Source organism: Sebastes umbrosus, chromosome 2 (assembly GCF_015220745.1).
Source record: "Sebastes umbrosus isolate fSebUmb1 chromosome 2, fSebUmb1.pri, whole genome shotgun sequence".
Lineage (NCBI taxonomy): Eukaryota > Metazoa > Chordata > Actinopteri > Perciformes > Sebastidae > Sebastes > Sebastes umbrosus.
This window is the reverse complement of record NC_051270.1, coordinates 14225662-14240599: the sequence shown is the minus strand read 5'-3', so window position 1 is coordinate 14240599 and position 14938 is coordinate 14225662. Positions and strand designations below refer to the sequence as shown.

Here is a 14938-nt window from a genome sequence, read left to right as displayed (position 1 = left end):
AATTATATCATGTTTTTCACTGTCATGAATATTAAAAAAGGAAATTTTGATAATCATTCAATAACATGCAGTGTTTGCCTTTTTCTGCTTGGTTGTCATTTCATCTTCAGCAGCAACACCTGAACATGGGAGCAGAAAACACACTCATTTTGGGTGCGGTTAGATCAACATTCACACTCCTCTACTATATTTGATGCAAACCAGTTTAATTAGTTTGTCAAATGGAGGTGTTTTAATTATAGTGTGACAGAGAAGTATTTTTGTTTCAAAATCTGCCAAGAAGAAGAAGAAGAGTGTTAGAGATGTCACAGTGATCAGTGTTGAGTGTGGCAGCAGTTCCCATTGAGCCCTCTGGCGGAGCTTAAATAATGATTCAATGAGACATCAGTGAGGGAATGTAAAGTAGTGCTCGACTGAAGCCTCAATGACATAACGTCTCTCATGTTGAACCAGTGTTACATCCATAACTCCTCCAGAGGGCGCTATACGGGTTCCCTCACAGGGGCTCCAGCCAATTGGCAAATCCAGATGTTGAAGTCAGAATATTAAATGCCATCCACGTGCTATTTCAGTCCACATTTTAATTTCATGCACTTGCACATATGAGCCTCTGTCCAGCAGTGCGTTCATGCAGTGCTGTATGCTCATTTACTGGGTGTCATGTGCACCCTCCAGTGCATGACAGTGAGTGGTGTTTGCACCAGCAGGGGGCCACACCTGCTGGGGAGTTTTGGGCAGAGCTCTTTGCTGTGGTGACACCTACAGTATAACACCAGCAGATGTCGACATGGTCACAGTCAGCACTGTACTGTGTGTGGTTGCACCACTCTAACAGTTTTAACTTTACACTGCTCTTGTCTGAAATCGATTCTGGGCAAAGTTGCACCTGCAAATCATTGTTGATGGTTGTCCCATGCTGCTTGTAATGCAGAAAAAATTAGGCTCGCGTCAGTAGGACAGATTGTGTCAGGTAAATTGCCAATCACAAATTGCCTGAATTGACCTTCTAGCAATGTTTCTATTCATCTAGATTACCTGGTTTTCATAATCCCGGATAACAACCTATAAGTAACCAAAGCAGACTAAAGCAAAACATGCCTTTAGGAAGTATATATGTGAATCTGATGCCATCAGGCCTGGCTGGTGATCTCATTAAAGGCTACTGACAGAACAACGGTTAGTCTGATATTGTGTTATTCTTGCTGTTCATTCTCAATCTACATGCATTTGGTACTCAAAAGTCTTGACAGAGGTTAACTTTATAACTGACCAGGGAATATCTCTCTCCCAGTCACTAAAAAGTCAAAGAAAATGAAAACCTCCATCAAAAAAATTACCAGAAATTAGCATTTAGATTACCTTTTTTCCCCTCTTTTTTAGAAATTTCCTCCAGGAGGAACATTCCCGTGGAACTGTTAAAGTGCTAAAGAACCTCCCACTTAATATGATCTGCAGCCATAAAAGAGTCATATCTCTGAGCAAATTGTTCAATCACATCCTAGGAAATGATTTCCTATGGAAGTATAATCCGTGCACAATGCAAAAGCATCCGTGAAACAGTGTAGAACCAATCCATGAGGGCACGTTTTCCAGCGGGACGGTGTGAACTTAGTGCTTCAGAAAGACCAGACATAACCCAAGAGTTACAACTCAGTTCCCACAACAGGAAACGTGTCCTAAGGCAAGAACATACTAACCTCCTGCCAGCTGACTGCATGAAATAAAATTACAAGTGATTAACAATTAATAATGAGGGAAGTTACTCCTTTTACAGTTAATAAATAAAGCAGACTTATCTTTTTTTTCTCATTTTACGTTAGTATACTAACATGCTCACAATGACAGTGATGATGAATGATAGATGCTGGATACAAAAAACTATATTACTGCAATACAAGGAGTATCCACACACTCGAATCAACACCCCCTTTAATTGTATTAGCGACTTTTGAATTAACAACAGCTCTCAAATCTCCACAGGATGGAAATGAGGGATCACATTCATATGAATGTTATTAGCTGGAGATGTCACTGGCCATCTTGCTGTATAGTTAAAGCCTCTGAACACCCACACAGGTGTTTTCAGTTAATCTGGTTGATTAGACCTAAACTGTGTGGGCGTGTTACAGACTGTTATTGAGTGACATCTTCCTCAATCTCCTGTTGGCTTTTGGAGCTTTCAAATGAAACTCGAGAGCTTGTGTTTACAACATGGGAAGTCGTGTTGTGTGGCGTTCAAGTGGTTAAGTCGTGAAGAACACCGCTGCTAAGCAACAGCAATATTAACATTGCTGTCGGCGTGTAGAAGCCACTGAGGCTAACAATTTGGGGGTAACATAATGCAGTAAATACAAAGGTATAATGACAGAGGAAAAAGATGAAGCAGTTGAGAATATCAACATTTTCCTCACTTATTATAAAATGACCAAGAAAAACAATATAATACTAAATTTACAATATATTAACTTATTATGCTCTGAAAATGTAACTTCCATGGGCTCCGCCATTTCTCACAACGTTGACAAACATGTCACAAGTCGGAGCTTTCAGAAACTTTCCACTTACGGGGTCTTGAATACGACATGAGGGGGGCGTTCACATGGACTCTTCTCGTGAACACGGTAAACACGACCCCATTTGAAGGCACTATTTGTTGCACCTGCTAAGGCGGGACAAATTACACCTTTATCATTCTTATTGGAAGATTTGTGACGTAACTATTCCCATCAAAGCTCGAGCCCACCTTCAACCTGAGCAGAGGTCTAATCAACCAGAAAAATTGAAAACACCTGTGTGGCAGTTCAGAAGCTCCTTGGATGGCAGGTCTCCTCTCACCCCCATATCTGTTTTGTGGCCTTTGGTTTCGTGTCCTTGTTTTACAGTGCAACATCCATCCAGCACATTTTCAAGCATCCACTCCCTACACTACTGACTTTACAGATTCCTCCCACACATTCTATTGACGTATTTTGATCATAGACTGTATTCACCTTGACGTCACCCATTGGTTTGTGGACTGCCGTTTTGAAGCCTTGAGTTCTGCATTTTAGCCGTCGCCGTCTTGGTTTTTTGCAACCAGAAGTGACACGAGAGGGTGGAGCTAAGCACAACAAAACGCTGAATAAGACATTTTTAGGCGACCAAAAATGTTACAATTAACTTTCATGGACAGAAAACACACTGTGAAAGGGTTAAAACATGGACAACTCCCAGACCGCCAGACCGCCAGACCGCCAGACCGCCAAACGCTGTGGTAGCGACCTGTCAATCACAAGGTAACCACGCCCTAAAGCATACCCTGCTTTATGGTCTATTTGACTCTAAATGGGACCATAATTTACTAAATGAACATCATGCTGTATTGAAGAAGACTTGAAACTAGTGATTGAGACCATGAACTCATGTTTACAATGTTTACTGAGGTAATAAATCAAGAAGTAGGGTCATTTTCTCATAGACTTCTATACAATCTGACTTCTTTTTGCAACCAGAGGAGTCGCCCCCTGCTGGCTGTTAGAAAGAATGCAAGTTTAAGGCACTTCAACATTGGCTTCACTCCTCAGACCTGGAGGTGCCCACTGATTTTGAAATACTTTTGGGTTAATAAATCAAGTATACCCATATGTCTCTCGTATTTGTCACAGTTTTAGAGCCGGGCTGTGACACATGGCAATCCTTCCGACAGCTGTTGAGACATTTCACTTAAACGTGAGCCTCATGGTGGTGCTAGCAGAAGTCCGTAGGATACATCCTCCCAAACAGTGACAGATTAAAACACCAGTCTCCATCATTTAAACTAGAGAACCTTTATTAAATAATTCATGGTCAATTTCCATGAGGTCTCAGTTTGATATTCCTCATCTCAAAGAGAAAAGAGTAGACCGTTCCTCTGGTTTAGTGTGCATATCAAGGCTGACCTGCATGGCAGGACAGGGGGAGCTGACTGTCTTCCCCAAAACAGAATTATGAATAACAGGACTAGTGTCAGTCCACTTTCAATTCAATCATACAAAATGTAACCTTCTTCTTCTTTCTTTGATTTGACAGATTGGATTTTTTTGTTTCCCCATTGAGTGGGGAAATATATTTCTGAATTAATTGAAAGTGAAGTGAAAGCAGCCCTGGATTTAGGAGTGCTGAAACTACAAACAACAAAAAACCCGAACTGCTGATTCTCCAAACAAACTGCTCATTCTTCAACTTGCATTTAAACTGACAACTGTGAAATATCCATATTAAGGAAACTGCAGTTTACAAAAAAAACCTACTGAGAAAGCATATCTGTGTTTAATAATATTGCCGTTACGGGGGTTTGGAAGATTCTACCATCTTATTTCCCCCAGTTTTTCTCCTCGAGGCAAACGAGTTCACTCTTACTGAAGACGGCCTTCACAGAAAAATGACTGGTCTCACTGAAAAAGTGCTTCGTATTGTTCGCTCAGTAATTCAAAAACTTTGAGCGGTATATTCACTACACAGGATAGATTATTGATGTAAAGCTAAACCATGTGAGACAAAAACGGCGGGTAAACACACTGCATGTTGCAGAATCATTTGTACAGTGGCGGGGCTTTACATGTCGGCAACATTTTCTGGTATCAGGCGACATGGGACAGTAGCAACTTTGGTAGTAAGTGCCCCGACAAGAAAAAACGATGTCCTGTGGAAAAATGCACACAGGCATTGAAAGAGCGGCCTGTTTAAACTGGGCAGGGATGGGTAACTACAATTAGGAACTGTTTATAAGAGCATTCAAACCTATGAATATGTCGTGTGACTATGTATCAAAAGTTCGATATACAGTGAGTAAATAGCTGACATGGTGGAAGCTTAGTTGCAAATGTTTCTAGCTGGCACTTTCAGTCAAAAATATAAGGGCATACATTGGTTGTGAATGACAAAAATGGCAAAATGGTAAACAGATTTCTATCACATCAAATGTATCTGATGGCTCTGCAACTTTTTTTCTTGTCTTTTGTTGTTTTTTTCTCCAAATAACTGATACATACACACAACATACAGATTTGACTGTCCGCCAGTGAGAGTCTTTGTAAGCCTAGTAATCCCAAAAAAGGAGCTCCAGACCGGCGTCAACAGTTTCAGTGTCTCAGAGCTGAAACGTCTCCTTTGAAGTGCGTCTCCTTCATTGGCCTCCCATCAGAGGCCGGCAGTTCTGGCTCTTCTGGAAGGAGGCCAAAACTAAAAGAAAACCCCGTCCCCTAGTGTCTCCCAAATCCTTGACAACAATTCTGTAATTTCCTTCTGTCTCCAAAAAAAAAACCAAAACATGTTCTCCGGTTCATCACCACCACTCAAGGTGTGGTGTAGCTGCTCGTATCCTTCCCAAAATTGTAATACTCCTCCATGTCGTCCATGTTTGCTGTGGTGAGTTTAGTGAGGTTCTGGGAGCCACCATTGTCCATATTGTCTTGTGATGTAAAGCTGAAGTTCTGTCCTTCATACTCGCCCTGGCTATCCATTTCTGGGAGAACTTCTGCGAAATACAAAAAAAACGTTGTCCGTTAGGGTTACACATCATGTTTAATGTTAGATATGGGTTCTTGCTTTGAATTAAAAACATTAAGGATTTATTAATTTCATGTTGATTGTGCTACAAAACCTCTGATTTTTAAATATGATTACAGTTTTTTTTCCTCAGTTTAAAGCCCCTGAAATTTTGATTTCAAAGTATTTCTCTGTACCAATAGAAATGCATGATTTAAAAATGGGTCCAAAGGTCACTTTAAGTGAGAGTCTACCACTCAACAACTCAGCTAACCTGCTTCACCAGAACTGTGCGGGTGAAATTTGATGTTTGATCACCATAAGAAGGCAATCCCATAACTGTCATCTGATTCAAAATGTTGATAAATTCTGCATGACATCATCTTTTCATCCACATAGTAAAAAGCTGATTGAGGAAATAGGCTTTCAGGCCCCTTAAGACATTCCTACCATACTTCATGTTGCAGTAATCATGAAAAAAAAGTGAAAAAGCAAAAACAAGCAAGAGAAAGTTGATAACGCAATACATAAATGCAGCAAAAGAGAGCCTTTGGAATGAATCCTTAAAAATGACACTGATTTATCTGCAAAAGACAATTTAAAAAAAAAAAAAGTTTGCTCTTCTTGCATGGTGTCTGAGAAAAATAATAATAGTGCATATTATGAAACTGGCTTTGGTTGAGTATGACGGGGTCCAAGGATATTGACATTCAGGCTGTGAACACTAATGGCCTGTTACTATCAAATATTACTTCAAAACAATGTTAAAGTGGCAGTAGGCAGTATATTTCTGGCATCATTGGGCAAAAATTCCATAATAACCTTTCATCATATTGTAATTCAAGTGGTCTGAGAGAAAACTAGACTTCTGCACCTCCTCATAGCTCTGTTTTCAGGCTTTAAAACATCTAGCCCGAGACGGGAGACTTTGGACAATTACAGGTCATTTCAGAGAGAGAGAGCGTTCCTATTGGCTGTGCTCCGGCTGGTGGGCGGTGCTTGGTATTTCCTCAACTGATCTCAACATGGCTGCCAGGGCACAAACTTTCTCATTTTACAGCTGAACAGTACACTACAAGATGTTTCTGAAAACATTTGAGGTGAGAAATAGGCATTACAGTAAAAGAATATTGTTTCATATTTGATCAGCACTGCCTAGTTTGACTGTTTGATCGGAGTTTGCGAGTGATTGACAGCTGCTCATAGATGGCAAGACTCCAGCTCGGCTCTGATTGGTTGTTTTCCTCCGGTCTGTGAAATCTTGCAGATGCTGTTAGGAGCACCGGAGGACACAGAGGTACATGATTTTTTTCAGAATACCTGTCTCATGCACTACTGTCAGGATATAGTGACCGTTTTATAAAAACAACTTTTTTTTAAATCATATTTGCTCCATTTCTACCCACTGCTGCTTTAATTGCTTATATTTGTGGGCAAGTTTTTAGACTAGCTTTGACTTGGCTGTCGGATGAGGCCAGTAGCAGGTTTATGATCAGAGGTCAAAGGAAATAATGTGCAATAACATGTGCAGCGGGCCTCACCTTGTCCTTCAGGTGAAACATCCATTCCGTGTTTGACCTTCATGTGCCTGCTGAGGTTTCCCTTCAGGTTGAACTTGCTGGTGCAGTAAGGACACTTGAAGGGCTTACTGCCAGCATGGAGATGCATGTGGCCCAGCAGGTTGTACATTCTGTTGAAAGACTTGCCACATACCTGGAAAAAAAATTTTTTTTTGACATTGATGAACACAGACATATACTAATTTAAAAGATATACGTCAAAGTAGCTTGTAGATAGATGGTATTTAGTGATGAAACATCCTGCCTGATGACGGTTGCCTCAAAGCTTATAGTTGGATTTTAAATGTGAATTTCCTTGTAGCAAAACCACTGATATCAAAGTGTATTATCCTTATGAAATTTCTCCTCTTCACATAATCCTGTTACATTAAATTGAACTGAACTCAAAATGCACCATCACATCTAATTTCACACTACAATCAGTTAGAAAATCATACACTTGGTGCTATCACCCAGAATATTATCTCTTTCAATCAAGTTCAAGTAGTCACCTTGCACTTGAATGGCTTCACAGGCAGGTGGACGATCATGTGGGTCTTGAGGGTCTGTTTCTGGATGAAGCTCTTGAAGCAGACGTGACACTGGAAGGGTCTGACGCTGTTGTGGATGAGCATGTGCCTCTTCAGGTTGGCAGACAGGGTGAACTCCCGGGAACACACGTCACACTTGTGGCCCTTCATCCCCTGCACAGTCCAAACAGAAGGAAAGGGTTAATCACTCAAATATAGCCATGTGTACTAGCAATTTTTAAAGGTTTTTGAGGGGAAATACTGTGCGAAGTGAAAGGAACAGATGCATGCTGGTGTTCTGAGAACAACGGGATGCTATTTATCGTTTGGCTGCTGAATTGGCCCGCTTGTCAACAGAGTCAGCAGTTGGAGCAGCGGCAGCGGCAGTGGCACACAACTCATGGAGGCAATTAAGACACGCCAGATTGTTTCAATGAGTGTCAAAAATCGCACTCCTTGTTTTGAGTCATAACACACAGACATGATGACAGATTCAGCGCGACTTACACTTTCCGAGAATATCTCGGTCTCCGATGTTCATTAATCAGCTTAGAAATCATCAAAAGACGCTCCCCTCATGACTGCAGAACATCCCTGAGAATCATCATGTTTTTTAAGTTTTCTTCATTGTCAAAGTAATCCAGTGATCATCTTCTGCACATCCATGAGCATATCGCAAACAGGAACGGGATTCGGTCATTTTTTTATAATGCCAATTTCCAAAATGTAAACAAAATGTAGTCTACAAATGTTGTAGCATCATGGGAACTGTAGTTCCAAAAGATTAATATGAACTTTTTTCATGTTATATCACCAATATAGAAAGAATGTCCCATCAACATGGTTCTTATATCTCTGGAACAATGACTCCACTCTCTAATTTGTGCTACTGTAACTGCTACTGTTTTGAAATGGGGTTGTATGAGGAGGTACTTATCCATAGTCAGTGTATGACTTAAAGTAGATGACGGTCGGCACGCCCCCCAGCTTGGAGAAACAGACAGAAGTACCAACACAGGAGCAAAGTAATGTACTGCTGTGGACGGGGCCGGCAGAAAAACATATTTTAGCCACCTAAAAGAAAGGCCCACCTAAAAAAAAGATTGATATCCTTGTAAGTGTACGCTATATTTAGGATATTTTCCAACGAGGAACGGAATTGAAAGTGAAACTTATCTATACTGTTTTTGCCAATGAAGTCTGGCTGCTTTAAAGAGAGCACAGATAAGTTTCACTTTCAGTTCAGTTCCCTATCGGAAAGGGCCGTCTGACGGCGAGATAAAGCGGTGAAAACTCTGTAAATATAGTGTACACTAAAACGGATATTGACAAAATATGTTTTGCTGCAGCCCCTGTCCACAGCAGAGCTCCCGTGTCGGTACTCATGTCTGTTTGTCAAAGCTGGGGGTCGTGCCGACCATCATCTACTGTGAGTAATACACCGACTATGGATAAGTACCTCATACAACTCCACTTCAAAACACCCAAACCATCCCTTTGATATCTAATGTCATCCACAAAACGACAGGTGAACAGGGACAGGGAAGAGCAGAGGGCTATGATGGCAAAGCAACCGTTTGTCTGGGATGTCAGTTGAACATTTCCACGTGATGATATTAACATCCTACTGTGAGATGTTGCTCATTTGCTTGACCATATCAAAATCCACAGCAGCCATTTTGGGTGTACCAAAAGAAATTTACCACAGTAGAGGGAAATAAACGCCCTTGCGTCCTTATTCTGTTGCTGTAATATTCTCAACCACATGCGACAGGAAATGTATAAACATCGAGAAGCAGGTCACAAGAGCAGACAATGCACGACATCTGAGGCCTTGAGGCTTGTCTAAATGAATGTGCTGCTGCACCGTTCACTGTGCAGTCAGTGTCAGCACACAAACAAGTGGGTCTCTGAATAACTGGGTTCTGGTTTCAGAGAAAAACAAATTTGTATTACAGGTCACCAGTGGGTCGAGAGATGGTGTTTGTATAAGCACACAAATCTGGCAGACTGTCAGCCCCCCCCTCCACCACCCCTGTCTGCACAACACATGTGTTGTGTTGCTGCCGTCCACCAGGGGGAGCAGTGGCCAGACGGCAGGCTCACATACAAAAGATAACAGTCTCTCCGCTGAGACTGCTCTCTCATTTCCATGATGAGTGTGGCTTAGGCTTTTTGTTCCCCTGAAAGTAATCAAATTTAGGTAAATCCTCAGGAATTCAGCATTTTCATTTGTCACTGTGTGTGATTTCTAGTAGAGACACTATCCATTGCTCCATCTATCTGTGTGGAGCAAAAGTCTGGCCAAAAAACGCCTCATTCAAAAGATGAAATAACAAGCGCTGTTGAGTGAGGAATGTTTGTGACAAACATATCATTTCTACTCCTCAGTTCCTTAATTAAAACATATTTGTAAGTGAAAGGGATGTTTTTTTAAAGCTCACAGGAGAATTATCTTACAACAGATCTGTTGTCTTATTTGTTAACATGAACAAACCTCTTTCAAAGCTAAACTCAGTTCTCCCCAGGACTAGGCTTGCCACAGTAGTTAGTGTTACCGGTGTTACGCGGTGGTCAGGCATACGTTGTTTTGCTTTTTTTTTATAGAAATAAAACCCATTTTGTTAATTTTCGTGTATCAGTGCCGTGTTATCAATACATAGTCGGACGACGGACACTACAAACCAAAAGTGGAAGTGTCTGCTCCGTTATGGAGCCTCAGCACAGAGGAGCAGGTGTCAGATTTCACACAAATGGGACGAAAGAGAGTTGACAGACAAGACAATGGCATGACAATGATTTGGTGTCAAAGTGAAAAGCAAAAGCGCCCATTTGGCAATATTTTGGATTTAAACCCAATGCTATAAGGGAACCAGGACATTAATGAGGAAATCGTCGTGCGGAGGACGGAGCGGTCACAACAGGTGTGCGTGGCGCAGCGGCGCCAGGTGAAAGCTCGACCGGAGAGGCTGTCCCGAATACCATTTCTTTGGGCTTTGAAGCTTCGGTGAGAAATGTTCAAAGGTATTCGAAGCTTCGGCCGGCACAGCGCAGCAGGCTGACATGTTCTTCTGTCTGTCTGCATCTCCCCCGTTTCAGTGCCAGAGACAGTGCCACTGCCACACTACTGTATACACACGCACCTCTACACACAACAAACAGCAATTTCTGTCTGAGAATAACTAATCATAATTAATGTTGTATATGAATTGAGGGATTATTCCGTATTTCATGGGCTATTTGGGGATTTATACTTTATTATTACATACTTGTATAAAAAAAGCATTTAAATATTGATTTGGAGGTCGATTACCATGGCAACGGTCGAAGCCTCGAAGCATTTGGGTCAGCCCTACCAACGTTATTGATCAAAGTAAACGCCCTACATATATTGAGCGTCACTTTTTCTTGTAAAATGTCCGGTGTAAGCCGTATATTTATAGTATGTTTATTAACAGGTGGGAACATTTCCCCACTGTGACATCCCTACCCAGGACACACATCCTGGAGCTTGCTCTATTGAATAGAGAATGGGTGATTAACTATAGTTACAGTGACTGCATGCAATTAACGGTCCTAATCCAGACTTGTTAGCACTAAAATAATAAAAGCCTTATATGGATGGAAAAAAAACTTGTAGCAAAGTGTGTCCTTGGTATGGTACATTTTGCTGTTTCTACTATTCTGACCTCAGAAATCCCATGGAAGTTTTAGACAAAGCAAAAGTCTGACAAAGACACAAAAGGACATCAAGAGTACAGAGCATGGATGCCTGCCAGGGTAAGTGCTCTTACCTGCCTACTTCACCCAGATCTCAGTGGGTAAAGGACAGAAGATGAACAGAAGTGTTGTAGCTTCCCTGTCTGTGTGCTTTTGCTCTCTACTCTCATTTTCTTTTACATGACAAAAGAAAACCCATTAACAATCTAATTATCTATGCAGGTGATGTGTATAGTGTGTCTGTAACCGGAGCAGTCAGGAAGTCTGGGTGGGAGAGGAAGTGTCAGTACCTTATGAGTGAGCGAGTGCTGACGTAGGTGGTGGAGCTGCACAAATTCCAGGCCGCACTGGGAGCAGGTGTAAGGCCTCGGGCTCTGGTGCTTCAGGAGGTGGTTCTGCAGCTGGCTACGGTAGGCGAACGACTTGTTGCACTCGGTGCACTGGAAGGTGTGGGGGCCCTGGTGGCTGGTCTGGTGGCGTTTGAGGTGCGCGTAGGTGGGGAACTCCATGCCGCACTGCGAGCAGACGTGGCAGCGTCCGCGCTCGTGCTTCACCTCGTGGGCTCGCAGCTCGCTGGGGTACGCGAAACCGCGGCGGCAGAAGCGGCAGCTGTAGGGCTTGACGTCGGTGTGTTGGAGCATGTGACGCTTCAGGTGGCTCGTCTGGGTGAAGCCCTTCTTGCAGACGGTGCACTTGTGGGGCCGCGTGCCTTGGTGGGTCAGCAGGTGGGTCTGAAGGTGACTGGGCTGCTTGAAGAGTTTCCCGCAATGTGGACATGCGTGCGGTTTGATGCCATTGTGGCCCAGGATGTGCGTGACCAGGTTGTACTTGGAGGTGTACGATTTGTCACACATGCGGCATTTCCAGCGTTTCAGACCGTCTCCCACATCGACACAGTACGATTCATCGATCTGGATGTTGATATCTAGCCGGTCCACTCTGCGGCCGCCGTGCCGGCGAGGAGGCTGGGGGTGCGGGGGCTGCTGATGCTGCGCTCCTGCATTCCCATCTGTCCACATCATGTTCTGGCTGCTGTCTTCGTACTCGCTCGCCATGCTCATCTCCGCCGAATCATAGCTGCCCACCTCACTGGTCTGGAAGTAGCTGCTGATGGCTTCTTCCTGCTGTGTGGGCTTCATCATGTTGTTCCCCTGGTGTTCGACCTCGTCTTCGTCCTCTCTGCCACCTCGACCGTGGCCACCCATGGGGCGCTGGCCCTGCAGTCCTCTGTGGCTCTGCTCCCCTCCTCTGTGGCCCACCTGGGGGGGAGGAGGGTGAACGTGTGTGTTGGCTTGCGGCACGTTGGTGGCTTCCCGCTCACACTCTGTACAGCTCTTGTTGGCGGCTCTGAGGGCGGCCGGATCCACTTGGACTAAACCACCTCTGGGAGCCAAATTGTTAAGCATGTGGACACAGGAGGACATCCCAGAGTTCACCACTTCCCCTTTCACGTGGGATGAGGACACGTCACCGCCTTGGAGGCTGTGACGATCGGGGCCAACCATCTTCGTGTCCGGGTGTTGAGGGGGCCCCTGCTGCCACCTCCTCTGACTGCAGCTGGGTTGCATCTGTCCGTCTTCTCCCAAGTTTTCTCCTAGGTAATCTCCGTTGGCTCCGATAAGCTGGTCTGCGTACTCGTAGTCGACTCCCTCTACTGGCGGCGCAGGGGACTCTTTGGGTTCGCCGGTGTAGAAGCCGTTGGGTGCAATGGTAGCGCCAAACACTTCATTCTGGGAGATGAGACCTAGCACGGCAGCCTGGGCCAGGGACAGCACGACTACTGGATCTGTCTGTGTGCCTATGTCCACCAGCCTGGCCATTACCTTGGGCTCACATCTACCCAGGCGCCGGCTCGCCTCCTCCTGGAACAGAAAGAGACACACCAGACATTAGCATTGCAAGGAAGCAATTATCAAATATACAGTATATCCGTCTATAGGGATATAGTCAGCAAATTGAGTTTGTTATGACTCATTCTACTGGGCGGTATCGTGGGAGTAAAATAAATGAAATTAAGGCCCTGGTCAGACCTGGTATTAACATGCATCCTGAGTGATCTGATCATAAGTGGACATCTTTAAGTACGTCTGTTCACACCTGTCATTAGAATGCGTCTCCACATGCGTCTTGAGTGGCTACGTGTGAGCGGATCTCACTTCCCCGCTCTATATGCAAATAAACACGTAGTAAACACATGGCTGCAGACGTTGTGACGTAATATTACATGAATGTCAGTAGTAATATCCTACATAATCGTGTATTTGGGTATGTTTTATTGACATCAAATAAAAGGTTATTGTATAGGCGGCCCCTGGGGACCTCAGTGCCGCCGGCATCGCTGCCTACGCCAGACAACAGCGGGGTACAGAGCTTCAGAGAGCCGGGGATGAGAGAGAGCAAGCGGGTGGACGGGTGTCAGCTCCGTGCTAAACACTGGAACAAAAGCATGACACATGTCCGACAGTATGATGATGATAATAATGCACTTCCCTTGCCCAGTCTGAAAGTCTGTAGATATGTAGCCTATAGATAAGATATATTTTAATAAAATACAGTTGTACAGACAGAATACAGTAGAGCACAGAGGCCGTTTCCAGTGTTCCCGCAGATCCAAACGGGATGTCAGTTGAGTAGGCGGTCCTTAATGTGGCCCAGGACACATTTGCGTACACACTGCTAAAAGAATGTGGCCATAATGGCCCAGACCACCTCTGAATGTGGTCTGAAAGATCGGATCTCAATGCGTCCTCAATGTGTCTTGAGTGCGTTCACACCTCTACTTTTTTTCTCTGTCATCGTCTTAAGTTTGGGTAAAGGTCTGTTTGTTGTTTCAGTTCAATCAATTATCTGTAACCACTTATCCTGTTCAGTGTCGTGGGAGGGGATGGAGCTGATCCCAGCTGACATTGGTCGAAGGCGGGGTTCACCCTGGACTGGTCGCCAGACTATCACAGGGCTGACACATCGAGACACACAACAATTCACACTCACATTCACACCTACGGGCAATTTAGAGTCAACAATTAACCTAACCTGCATGTCTTTGGACTGCAAACCGGAGAAAACCCACGCTAACACAGGGAGAACATGCACACTACACACACAGCCGGATTTGGTTAGCACTGCCACCTCACAGCAAGGTGCAGGTTCAAACCCGGCTTGGGGCCCTTCTGTGTGGAGTTTGCATGTTCTCCCCGTGTTAGCGTGGGTTTTCTCCAGTTTGCAGTCCAAAGACATGCAGGTTAGGTTAATTGAGAACTCAACGTTGCTTAATCTTGATAACTTGAAAACAGCGCCCACTTGTCAATGAAGGACTCTTAGTCTAAACCCAAATGGTCTACAATCTAAACTAAGGCAGAAACGTAATGACAGTAATTTGGCAGGAGCCAAACTACAGCACACTGTCCTCAAACGAGAATGTGTCCTTCATCAAAAAGTGATCCAATAAGGACAAAAATGTGTCGAGGCTCATCATCCAATCAGAGTTGAGTCGGTTGTCGAGAGAGATAGAGGGAGAAAGAGACGGAGAGAAACCGATGTTTTTATTCTTAGGAGCCCTTTCTTGCATCACTGCGAAGGATACACAAAAAATACAGAACATTTCCTCCTACAAAGATGAACCTC

General features: G+C 43.9%; 1 protein-coding gene across 7 annotated transcripts in view; it reads right to left on the bottom strand.

Moving 5' to 3' along the window:
- Window positions 1-3790: 3790 nt before the first annotated feature.
- znf710b (zinc finger protein 710b) overlaps window positions 3791-14938 on the bottom strand; it is a 51061-nt gene continuing 39913 nt past the window's right edge. For all 7 annotated transcript variants that reach the window (XM_037757729.1, XM_037757701.1, XM_037757709.1 and 4 more), the window contains exons 2-5: window positions 11605-13176; window positions 7577-7768; window positions 7047-7218; window positions 3791-5494 (exon numbers count right to left, since the gene is read on the bottom strand). In XM_037757729.1, the coding sequence (XP_037613657.1) occupies window positions 5313-5494; window positions 7047-7218; window positions 7577-7768; window positions 11605-13134 (2076 nt within the window). In that variant the 5' untranslated portion in view covers window positions 13135-13176 and the 3' untranslated portion in view covers window positions 3791-5312. The remainder of the gene's footprint in view (window positions 5495-7046; window positions 7219-7576; window positions 7769-11604; window positions 13177-14938) is intronic.